The following is a 12,852-nucleotide window of genomic DNA, read 5'->3' as shown; positions in this document are numbered from 1 at the left end:
TCATTGATTCTGTGATTAACCTGCACCATCACTGCAGTAAGACCAACACCACAGGGAGGACAGACAGCAAGTCCTGGCTTGCTCATGCTCCCTAATTAGTCAACCACGGATCTCTCCTTGGGGTTATGTTTCCATAGAATGGCTTGGGTTGTAAGGGACCTTAAAGACCATCTAGTTCCAACACCCCTGTCATGAGCAGAGACACCTTCCACTGGAGCAGGTTTCTCAAAGCCTCATTCCACCTGATCTTGTTGACTTCCAGGAACGCAGCTTCAAAAACTGCTCAGGCCAACCTATTCAAGTGCCTCATCACCATCACAGTAAAGGATTTCTTCTAATCTATACCTAACCTCTTTCAGTTTAAAGCCATTCCCCTTTATCCTATAACTACAAGTCCTGGTAAAGTCTGTCTTCATCTCTTTTTTATGCCTCCTTTAGGTACTGGAGGGCTGACAGTTTTTAAGAGAGTCTGTGCAGCTCTCTGTTGTGAAGGCAGAAGGGCAGTCTGATAATTGAAGGAGAGCTACAGGAGTTCACAGCAAACTCCATTTCCAGGTCTCTCACAGCTTTGGTTGTGAGCTCTGTGCTGCAGCTGGGCTCCTCAGAGAGCTGCTCCCTTCTTCTGTTTGTGACATGCTGGAGCTTCCCCTTGCCTCAACTCTCCAAGACTTCTGGTATTTGTCTTGCTGCTTTTGGACATGCAGAGATTTTGGGAAGAGATCATCAGATCAAAAGGTCAGAAGTCTTTCCTGCTTGTGCTCTGGAGCAGTTTTTGTGTTCTTTGCTCATTTCAAAGATGCTGGGACAGCTGACACTACTAACAAACACTCTCTACCAAAGGTTAACCAGAGTATCTAAAATTATCTAAAATTTGGCTGTGAAATGTCAGAAAAAAAGGAAATTTCTTGAAGCTATGGCAAAACTGATTTAGTCTTTTACTCAAGAGGGAAAAAAAAAAAGCAAGCAACAACCTTGCACTTTTATTTTAATTCACCATTTTCCTGTGTCCTTTTTTAGGAAACCTACCCACTTTTGACAGTAGACAAAGTTGGAAGTAGGAAGATACTGTAGGATTTCTGAGATTAAACAGCAAGATTTCTGCAGCTGAAACAACTTTAGATCAGTCTGACCACGAAAAGACAAAAAAGGGACTGAGGCCTGGCTTCTTAGCTACTGAGAAATAGGACTTTCCTCAAAGAAAAGACTAAATTTATATTTACAGAAATGCTGCAAACATTGGGGGATCTTTGGATGACAGTCAAATAATTTTAGGATGGTCCCTGATCCTCTGTAAATGAAAAAATCCTTTTTTTTTTCTGTATGTACATACATGGGTTTGTGGAGTTTCTGCACAGTCAAATGGGGTTGCCCATTAGCTGCATGCAGCACTGTAATTTCTCCATTTCTCCAGGACTGTGTCTGCAGGGTAAGTAGTGAAACTACTTGGCAAGTGCATTTTTATATCCTTTTTTTTTTTTTTCTGAGGAGGATGAGCTTTAATCTCCCCAAATTAATTACGCTATTCTATGAAGTTATGTGCCCTTGTCTTAATGGAACATTCTTTTTAGAGTCTAATGAAAGATCAGCAGCCTCAAGTCTAAGAACACGTGTCCAGGGCGGATCTCAGTCTCCTCCTCATTTATAACGCATGACGAGTGTACTTCAGTTCCTCTCTCCTTGTTTACACATGTTACTGACTTTTTTGAAGACAGTGAATGATACATGACTAACATGGAAATCATGTTGAATGAAAATTAAATACCTTGAAGAAGTAGTAAAAATTACATCATCCCTAATTTGAGATGGTATAGTTCCACTGCAGCTGACAAGCCTCATGGAATCTATCTCTATATGGAAACTGGATTCTATGCACAAAGAGCTGCCAACGTGCCAGTATGATGTTTCTGGCTGCCTGTGATTTGCTCATAGTACCTGCTGCATGTTTTTCCTTGGAAAAAGAACAGACCAGTTGGTTCAAAGCATGAAGCAGCACAGGATCATGCAAGCACGTTGCTGTAGGGCTCACAGGATTCCTTACTCAGACAAATTCAAGAGTACAGTCCCAATCTTCAAAGTGATTTATGATACAGCCTCAAGCTACCTTACTAAGCACCCATCTACTCACTTGTGACTCTATGTGATACTGTGTCCCCAAGGGACAATAGGAACCTCAAGCAAGAGATTAGAGTTGTAAAAGCAGAGGCAACATTTTCTTGAAGAATGGCTACTATATCATCCCCTTGAAGACACAAAAACAATTATTATCAGCAAGTAACAACAAGGAGAGTTCAAAGTTTCCCCCCTCACATAGAAACATAATCAAGTGTTGGGCAGATCATGTATTGGATAGATGGTATAAGGTGTTTGGGTCTCAATTTGATGACATAAATTCATAAAGGATTAAAGAGAAAAAAGTTCATAAAATTTTAATGACAAATTTCTTTTTTCCTGGATTTTTCCCAGTCCATCAACCATATAAGTTTATTTAAAGAATAATTTCTTTAAAGGGATTCAGGTATAGATGGTTTGTTGTGTAAAACCAGTACCATATTTCACTCTTTTTGAGTCTAATTAAGTCTGTTTACTCAAAATAAAGGGGTACTGATCCTTTTATCTCTAGATTATTGAAGGGATGGAGTCTCACAAAGTTCTCTCCTTATTCTCTAAGACCAAGGTAAAAGCTAAACAGATGATCTTATAGTAGATTTTTTTTAAGGCAGTATTAATAGCCTAATAGCTAAGGCAGCAAGGCTGTGATTCACAAAGAAATAAAAACCTCTTGCCATAGGAAAGAAGTGGAATAGAAAAGTAAGAAAGAAACCTAGACTGGAGGCTGGCATTGTGTGACTGACAACTGGCAAAGCCCAGTTCACATCAAATGAGGACAATTAAAACCCTTCCCTTCTACTACTCACCTACTCTTGACTGCATTCTAAAACCTCAAGGTAAAAGAGCACATTTTTGCCATGCCCCTCACCTATTCCCTGGAAAAGCTCTCTGGAGAGTGGGGCAGTTGAAGAAGATGCACTGCAGTGCTGACACTCCAGAACAGATTAGGGTGCAGCTGGGATGTTCAACATAAGCCACCAGAAAACAAGGATGTAGCCAATTGCTAAATATTCTAGTCACTTTCCTTTTGTTGGGAAGGACTGCTTTTCCTAACACTTAGGCATGACACAGAGGATGAGTAAATAGTTTTTTGGTATCTCTGCTTTTGCAATTTGACTTGTGACCTGTTGCCAGTCACACCTCCTTATATGCTTATTTTTGTCCTTTATTTTGCTTATGTGAAGCAAAATATCAACAGATAGGGCATGAAAATGCCAAGAATCATAATATAAAGCTTAAAACAAAACTGTCAGGAAGGGTTTGGGTCTTCCTTGGCACAAATTTCCTATTCAAATGGACGACAGTGCTGTTCAGTTCTTTTACTCCATTCTTACTCTGGTAAAACTCCCCAATACAAAGATGCATGTGAGAAAGGAGAGTGGGCCCTGATTCCCAGCCAGTCGATGTCAGTCTGAGGCACACATGCTCCAGGTCTGTAATAATGTGTAAAGGAGCCCTGTGCCCCACAGCCATGGTACAGACCATCTGTACCATTTAGCTGTCAGAATGGCCTCCTGAATGCCTGCAGTTTGGGCTAGGAAGCTTTCGCTTTGCTTTGCTTGCAAAGACAGTTTTGGCCATGGTGCAGAAGTCAGCATAATGTAAGGAGCAGAGGCAGTCTCTAAGGGGCCACCCTGTTTTGGAAACTAAGGAGGCTATTACTGTTATGGACATGGACAGACTGTGCCAACTGACCACAAGGCAGAGAATGCACCTGGGACTCTGTGGTTTACTGTAAGGGACACAGCCAGAGAGGAAGCAGCCTCTATGCCTAAGTGAGTTAAGAGATAACAGATGTGCTGGCTACCTCCTGGGCACATACTGAGGACAGAAGATTTGGACAACTTCACACCGACTTCTTCACACTTATTCTTACCACAAACCTGCAAAGCACCTGGTGGAAATGTAGCCTCAGCCCCACACTGCAAGAAAAGTGCTTACATTTCCCCGTTCAGCCAGTGTCACTGAAGATTTCCTAAGTTTCTTGCAGAGACTTTTGGGCTGTTTCCAGCAGACTGTTTCTCTGGCTGCTGGCTTGGGGAGATATGCAGGCTTCCCATGCTCCGTGGCCCCAGCGGCTATTCCCAGCCCTGCGCGGGAGCAGCATTCCTTTCTGCCCACTCCCTGTGCTGAGGCTCAGCCCAGGACACTCCGGCAGCCTCGGCAGCAGCTCCGTTCTCCTCCCGGAATTGCACCCTGGGGTCTCGGCCCATGTGTTCAGGATGCCGTGAGACTCAGACCAGGTGTCTGAACATCAATTACACGGGGTCAGCGAGGCTGCAGCTTGAATGTGGGAATGCCTTTCCTCATCCATATGCAGCATGCCCGGGGACTGCACAGATGGAGCAGCAGGAGCCAACACTTTGCTGAGAGCAAGACACACACCAGGGTGATGGGGAAAGCCTGCGAAGCTTTCCCAGTTTCCTGTCCCAGCCCTGGAAAATGATCCTGCTCCCTACAAGCATGGGCAGGACCTGACAACGGAGACCCGTGTGGTACAGGCAGAGAATTGACAATTTGTGCAGATGGCTTTTTTCCTTCTTTTCATCTCTGATGAGCAACAGGCTTGTTTCCAAGCCTGTGTTTCCACAGGAGGCTGGGGTGTGCACCAAGGCGGTCAGCTCAGCATTGAGCTAGGAGCTGCAGCCTCCAGAGGATGGACAGAAGGACAACCACACTGCTCAGGCACCGATGGAAGGAACACAAGGTCCCAGAGTTCCACTGGATGTAAAAACTCAGGAGGCTCAGAGCTGTGCTTTGTGACATGGCTCAAACCTGAGGCAGTTAGTTGTTTTGTAATGACACAAACTAGAAGACACCAAAAAAACCCACCAAAACCCCAAAAAACTCCAATTGTAGAACAAAACAAGTGTGCTGTATGCAAAATATTTCACTTTGCCCAGCATTACTTTTCTGTATAGAGCCTGATTATATATTGAAGTGATTTTGGTTAGACCTTTAAGGGTCTGGTGAATTGTAGAGGAAAAGTATACTTGGAATAAAGGATTTATTATTTGGCTGCATCATCCAATAGTGAGAAGAGGTGTGGGTAGGCTCTGCAGCTAGGACCTGCCAAAAATAAGCCAAGCCCTATTTATCTGAATGATCTTTACTTGCTAACTTCAGAAAGCTACTTCAAAATAAAGGTTGGGATCATTTGCAAATAAATAGGACGCCTGAAATATCCCAGTAAGCGTGCATCCTCGGTAACTGATATGATCTAAATGTTCTTCTGATCTCGTGTTTCTAAAATAAAAATAGAACTTGTTAGTAAATTTATATTGGAAATCAGGGGGTTTTCTTGACCAAAAAGTCCCCTGTTGAGGAACTATTCCTGGAGAGATATACCAAATGGTGCTGCCCTTTCAATTAATACAGAAGGCTCTGGTCAATTTTTAAATTCTTTTCTGGCCTTCCTGAATGTTGATTTCTGTAAAATTGCGACAAATTTGAAACTTACACCTCTGCTTTTCCAGCTCCCAGCCTCCCTGCAGCCAGCTGGGCTGTACCAGGACCTGCTGGCTGCCTCTGCCTCAGGCTGGCTCCCCCATGCCAGCCAGGGGAGCCCCAGGTGTGCTCAGCGGGCGCAGGGCCAGGTCCGGGTGCAGCTGCGCTCCCAGGGCGCTGTGAGATGAGCTGTGTGGGAAAAGGGCTGTGAGAAGTGAGGCTTCCCCCTGCCTGCCAGCAGCCTGGGAGCTTGGCTGAACGCTGGGCCTTGGTGCTGAGCTGAGCTGTGCTCAGCCATGCCTGCGCCAGGCCGCCCTGACCTCCTCCACCTGTGGGCACATTCCCCACAGAGCCTGGCCTCTGCATGGCTCCATCCCCACGGGCCTGCCCTGCCCTCCAGGGCTGTGTCTGCCCCTGGTGACCACCTGGACCTGCTAGAGGGTACATGTCCTGCCCACCTCCCCACTCTGTCTGTGGTCTCATCCTCCTGGCTCCCCTGCCCACAGGGAGCAGCAGCCCACTCTGCTGCTGCTCAATCCACAACCACATTGCCCCTTGTTCCTGGGAAGCACAAAAGTAATGGCAGAAACTGAAAGACAGCACAAAACCAGGTGTATTCAGAAGATGCAGCAGCCTAGTCAAACACTGTGACTGTCAAAGAGGGGTAACTGCAACAAGAACATGACTCTGCTGACGTAGGGAAAATTAATCACACAAATGCAAGTTTGCTCATGAACTGCGAGAGCATTTTTCCTTGCTACACAATGTTTCTAGGGTGTGAAAACAAGGAGCTTTCTTTGTATCAAACCAGCACCTTCAGCTTCCAAATGGACAAAAAAGGGCATGTGGAAACCAACAGTATTGGTCCTTGGTCACTCAGAAATGTTTGCATGATAAAGATCACATACTTTCACTTCGAGCTGAGTCAACTGCTGCTATCAACTAGGTGCTGCCATTTTAAAGAGAATAACTCTTGATAAACATCAGGAAACACTGCAAATTTCACTGTGCCTTTTACTCCTGAGGAGCAAACAGGGCACTGGGAATAGAGCAAGATAAGCTACCTTCTTAGGCAAAACTATGTAAGCTACTAAATTAACATTGAACTCTCAGAAGATCTTGGATCAGTACAATATGATATGAAGAATGTTCCACTCCTTGGCCAACTTCTGGCTTGTCAAAACAAAAGCAAAGAAGTAATTAAGAATAATCTGGTCTCAAACAAGAAATGCATTACTGCAAAAAAACCCAAACCCAACACTAACACAAAATGTGCTCTGAACTACTGAATTAAAATATTTATAACAAATGTGTTTGCTTATAGTATAACTGCCACAATGCAGGTTTACATTCTGAGTAAGGCAAATATATTTGGACCTACAAATAATTTTTTGTGCAAAATTTTAAAAATGCATTATATGTTTAGTATCATAATACATAATAAAGACTTCCTGTGGTAAAATCACTACACAATAAAACCAGATGTCCTTAAAAGCTCAAGGAAAAGCAATGCTGAATTTCTGAAACTACTTCAGCTACTTTCAGAGTAAGGAGAAAAAACAACAAGATCATTTTATTACATGACAGTTTACCTTGTCAGGGTTCTTGTCTCTCAGTATCAGCATTTTAACTCTGAGAATTCTGGGAGGCTGACAGAACTCTGTCTATTCTGCTACCAAATGCAGCATGACATAGGATATGCCAGTTAATAACTCAACAAGATAGAATTAACTTGAATATATTATATGAGCATAGTTCTGATCTATAAAGAAGAAAAAGTGAGCAAATGTGACTTTGCACAGACATCTCAAAAAACATGGACACATGCAAGAAACTCCTCCTCATCATCACTAACTTCAAGCAGATACAATATTTTACTTTTGGTGTAACCTGTCTTGTCCTTGCATGAATAACTTGATTCACTTATACAGGATATGACTGTATACAATGAATAGACTCTCTAATTTTTTCCACACAGAAATAGAACAAATGACTCTTAAAGAAATCTTTCAAGAAAGAATGATTAATTAATAAATTAGAATCAGTGTCAGTTTCATAGGCATGGCAGATAAAAAAGAATTTCAAGGAAGAATTTAGAGAGCAACAAGGAAAAAACTCTCTTACTGATGAGTGGAGCAGACAGCACACAAGAAAGGAGGGACCAAAAATAAGGAATTCAAAGCTATCAACCATGACTACATTTCCATGTATGCAATACTGGCTGTGAATGTGCTTGCCTGTCTGGCATCATATGATGTTGATGGGAGAAGTCATGGCTCTTAAAAAAAATAAAAATAAATTCCCACTTGGGCAGCCATCCTGCTGCCTGTCCACAATGTGATACAAACTCTGTGACCCTCAGCAGTGAAACAGCACTGCCAGACCAAACATGGCTGTTGATGGCAGTGAAAATGAGGGGCTTTGCCTTAGGCAGCTGCCACCTCCTTCATTCAGGATTTCTCAGAGTTATTTAAGAGAGCTGGCCCTTCCTGTCGGCTCCATGACTGAACATGGAAAGAGTCCTCTTAAACTACCCAATAATTCTTCCAGGGCTCAAAGAAATTTTGAATAAAGCAATGAGATGTGCTGGGAGGGTCCCCAAAATGCTAGTGATTTTTTCAAGGTATCATTATTCTGTCTGGTTTTCTTATGGAACACCACTTATACGCAAGGATGAGCCCAACTATATCAACTATCAGATCTAAATAAGCCATGTCTGTCAGCGTGGATACACCTCAAATCAAGCTGTTCTGAATTAGGATGGCAATGTATCTTTTTGGGGAATCTCCTAGGCTATTTCTGATGCAGCCCACAGGTAGGGAGCCTGGGATTTCCAGGAAGAGGTGGATTCACTTTGCATGCATTAAATAAGTAACGTGGCAATTAAATCAGTACATCAGATTGAAGCCTCCTTCCTAGATCACCTGGGCAGTATGCCTGCCTTATCCCATTTTTCACACTGTGACCCAGTGCCTACATTTACAGTAGACACATTAAGCAGGATGGGCCAAGTGATGACTCCACCCTGGCTTCTTTAGCCTGGAAATCCTGTGTTAATGAAAAAAGCCCTCCTGTTTCAACCAGACAAAACTTTCCAGATGGAATAAAACAGGACACATCTGGGAAAACCTGGATATGAGATAGCCCACAGCACTGACACATTTTAACTTAGAGCAATAACTTAGGCCCCCACGTCAACAATCTAATTTCATGACAAAACCAATAGAAGTAGTACATAGTAGTGTTGGTTTTATTTTCTCTTTTAAAGATTTATTGCTTCTTCCACTTGATGACATCCTCCATGATATATCCCCTTAAAATCTCACAGAAGTGAAGAGAATTATATCTCATGTACTACTTCAACTGTTTTCTTTCTATATATCTATATGTGGTCTCCTGTTATAATGACAGTTGTGATCTGTTACTTGCTGTTATTTTTGCAGATGTTATTCAAATTTATTCTCTCTCAATTTTCTTTCTTTGATCTGACAGTTATTTCCTTCTTTGCTGGGATTCTATTACTCTCACCTGAGTATAACTTGGAAAAAAAAGTAACTTTTGATAGAGGCAGCTAAAAAATTATACTAAGAGGACACAAATAAGGTAATCAAATGTTACAAAACTACTTAGGGAAAATGTTCTTTTTGGAAGACAAAAGAAAAAAAAATCAGCATTAGCAGAAGAAACATTGTCTCTGAAGAGAAAAAAATACCCAAGAACTGTATTTTTGATGTAATGCCTTAGCAGGGACAGAAAGGGAGAAGAAATCTGTAAACTTAGTTGAACTTCAGGTAGTTAATACTACTTAATTTTATTTAAGCCATGTGAATTATTAAATCTACAATTCAGAGTAGCTCCAAAGTTATTTGAGGCCTCTAACATCACTATCCAACGTACGCCAAAGAGCGCTAAAGATAACAGTGCCTGATCCACCCCATTTGGCTGTCTGTCCTGGCACTTCCATTCAGGGACCTCTCTTCCTTAGCTCTTCATGTCTGCAACCAGCATCCTCTTCTCTTGCCAGAGACACCATTTTTTTCTCTCCCAGTTCTCTGATATCCTAAACACCCTCCTTCTTTTTCCTCCCCTCATGTCTTTTTCTGCTGAGAAACATCCGTCTCCCTAACAGCCAGCAGCAGCCTGCCAGGCAGCACATTCAGTCAAACTCTCCGAGTTCCGCTCTTCCTCTCTCCCACTTTCCTGCCCTTTCCTCAATCTCCCTCCAACTTCTTCCTATGTGCAATTTTTCTCATTCAACAGCACTTATGTCCAGCAGCTGTAACTCATTCACATATATATGGCTGTCAAAGCCAGCAGCTCTGCCTGTCTCATTACAGGCAGAACCATGACTTTTAAGACCTGGTCCCACAGACTCTAATAATTCATAGCAGTTTTTTAAATTCAAGCTAATAAAACACTTCATAACATTAGCACATTGATCTGTGTAACAAATAGGAGAAGATTCAGTGTGACAAACAGGATTACAATATAAACAACATGACTGCCAGCAACTCTGGCAATTGTTCAGGTGCTACTGGTTCCCACTGACATCCACTTTGTCACTTACAAACACATTTGACCAGAGCGGTCACTGCAAGGAGCAAGCCCAACCCTCCTCCCACCCCCAGCTGCCTGCTTCCAACCCCATGCCAGCCCAGGTTTCCATAAATACAAGTGATGATCTGACCCAGGATAAAGTTAGCTCTCACCCCTCTTGTTTTTGGGGTAATGATTAGTACAAACAAGGAATTTTCCAATTCAGCTCACCACACAACTACAGAAAGACCTGGCTGACCAAGGGAAGGAAGCAGCATATGAGTGGAAAATGGGATAAATATTGTGGTGGCAGTGCAGCTCAATTTTTCATGGAAACATCACCAGACTCACATTCACTGGAGTGTTTCATCTCCTATACAGCCACCACCTTAGGAACTACTAAATCTGAGAAATTAAACCTTCAAGCAAGCCAATTTACTTTTTCGAGATTCTCTGGGAAAACCAGTATGTGGAAATTCAAGCAGCCATGATCAGACTGCATGCATTAACCGAGATCTCTTGAACACCCCTTCAGTATATCTCTATTTTAACACCACAGCCTGCAGGCTACTGTAAGGACATGAGGGAGAATGAATTAGTCCATGCTATAGCTAAAACTCAGGTATCATGCTATGCACACTACAACACAACTTCATAAAAGAAGAGTCACAATGCCACTGGTTTATGTCAACTGATCCCAGTGATAGCATTACTGGGCATAAAACATTTGCAGTTATCACCAGCCTGCTCTGGTTTCAGTAGCACATGGTAATTTTATCATCCATTCAGCACTATGCAGCAGAACAATGTTTGTATCTAAATGAGGCAAAGACAAGCAGCACATGACACTTAAGGTTCTTGCTCCTGTCCCTTCCCACAGGGCTGTGTGTCCCCAGCCAGACAGCTCTTGCTCAGGCATGATGTGGAAGATCAACCATCCACACAGGCTGACGGGCAGGCACTACGTGCCAACTGCAGCTGGAGTGCAGGATTATCCTGTGTCACAGCACCTGCTGCAAAAGCCCTAGTACTTCCCAGTCCCTAACACAGTATTTCCCAGTCCTAACACAGTATTTCCTACTCCCTAACACAGTACTTCCCAGTCCCTAACACAGTATTTCCCATTCCCTAACACAGTATTTCCCATTCCTTAACACAGTATTTCCCAGTCCCTAACACAGTATTTCCCAGTCCCTAACACAGTATTTCCCAGTCCCTAACACAGTATTCCCCAGTCCTTAACACAGTATTTCCCATTCCCTAACACAGTTTTCCCCATTCATTAACACAGTATGCCATCTCACCAGAGATGTGGCCTATCATCACACATCTATATGGAGTGGAAAGTCATAAAGTTGCAGACAGTAGGATTACAATATAAGTAGGACAGCTTTTGAAAAAATGTAATCAAGGTCCCACTAGCACATGACCACAGAGCCTCACCCACACTTGTGGCTGACCAATAAATGCAGCCACAAGCCAAGCCTACCAACCTCAGTCTCCTATACTCAGGCCCGATCCAAAATCTATTCCCATTAATGACAATCTTTCCATTAAACTCACCAAGCCTTGTAACAGGCAAATGTTGCCCTCTCCTATGCATTATCTCTCACAGCTTTCACACATCCTTGTGACAATGGTGCAAGAGTTTAGTAACTTCTGCTTACATCAACAATTCAGGCAGATAGCTGCAACCACCTATATGGCACATAACACCCATTTTTGGATTTAACAATTTAATTTAAATAACAATTTGTTTATTAACTCTGACTTGTGGAAATAAGCTTCACAGTCCTCAGTTGAGGTTTGTATGTAAATGAAGACATTTCACCTGCAGGTTAACTTTACCAAAGTACTCATTGTTTCTGCAGCACTGCATTTTTCGTGTGTTTCTCACAAAAATAAAGAAATTGTCGGGTTTGTTTCACTATTGTTTCAACAAAATACTCAAACAGAGAAATTAACAGTGGAATACTTCAAACAACCTGACACTTGAAGTATTATGCTGCTCTGCTGAACGTCATTTTATTGAAGACAGCAATCTGTAAGGCTTGCTAAGATGATCTGTTAGTTGTTTCTTTTAATAGAAAGACAGATAAGCCATCTGGCAAGGAAAACGCAGTTCCTCACTTATTGGTACCAAGGAAACTGCTTTTTTTCTCCTCTTCTCTCCTCAGTAAAAGTCAGAAGATGTTTTACTTACAGCGTCCACTTTGACGGCTGACAGCACAACTTCCATCAGGATCAGTAAAAGCCCCGTATCCCTGCAGGGAAAGGTGAATAAGGACGATATTGTTTTAAACTAGTGCAAAACAAGCACGTGATAACGCTCTGCAGTTAAAGGTGACAATACGACTTTAAAAAAGTTATTTCCAAAAGCCTATCGAGCGGAATTACTTACTGACAGAGGAAAGTACGTGCACTGGGAAGCTGCGAGATGTCCATTTTCGCTCCTTCCCCGGCCGGGGGCTCGGCTCAGGGCTCGCTCCCGCCGGACGGCCACCCCTGCAAGGCAGAGAAGAGCCCGCTCGTAACGCCGCTCCCCCCGCCGGAGGTCTCCGGGCTCGGCGACGCCGCTGCCGGGGCAGGGAGCGGCCGCTGCGGCCGGGCCGGGCCGGGCTGCGATCCGGGGGCAGAGCGGGCTGTCCCGCCGCTCCGAGCCGCGTCCTCCCGGCGCGCAGCCACCCGCGGGCGCGGACCCCGACGGCCCGAGCGGAGCGGAGCCCCCGGCCCTGCCCCGGCCCCTTCCGCCGCCCGCCC

At 43.5% G+C, this 12,852-nt stretch overlaps 1 protein-coding gene across 1 annotated transcript in view; it reads right to left on the bottom strand.

Annotated features, from left to right (window-relative positions):
• COL4A2 (collagen type IV alpha 2 chain) overlaps window positions 1-12,852 on the bottom strand; it is a 145,239-nt gene that overhangs the window by 132,211 nt on the left and 176 nt on the right. Inside the window, exons 2-3 of the mRNA XM_036382587.2 lie at window positions 12,494-12,597; window positions 12,296-12,356 (exon numbers count right to left, since the gene is read on the bottom strand). Of these exons, the coding sequence (XP_036238480.1) occupies window positions 12,296-12,356; window positions 12,494-12,537 (105 nt within the window). The 5' untranslated portion in view covers window positions 12,538-12,597. The remainder of the gene's footprint in view (window positions 1-12,295; window positions 12,357-12,493; window positions 12,598-12,852) is intronic.

The sequence above is a fragment of the Molothrus ater genome, chromosome 2, assembly GCF_012460135.2.
Source record: "Molothrus ater isolate BHLD 08-10-18 breed brown headed cowbird chromosome 2, BPBGC_Mater_1.1, whole genome shotgun sequence".
Lineage (NCBI taxonomy): Eukaryota > Metazoa > Chordata > Aves > Passeriformes > Icteridae > Molothrus > Molothrus ater.
This window is presented reverse-complemented; position numbering and strand designations above follow the sequence as displayed.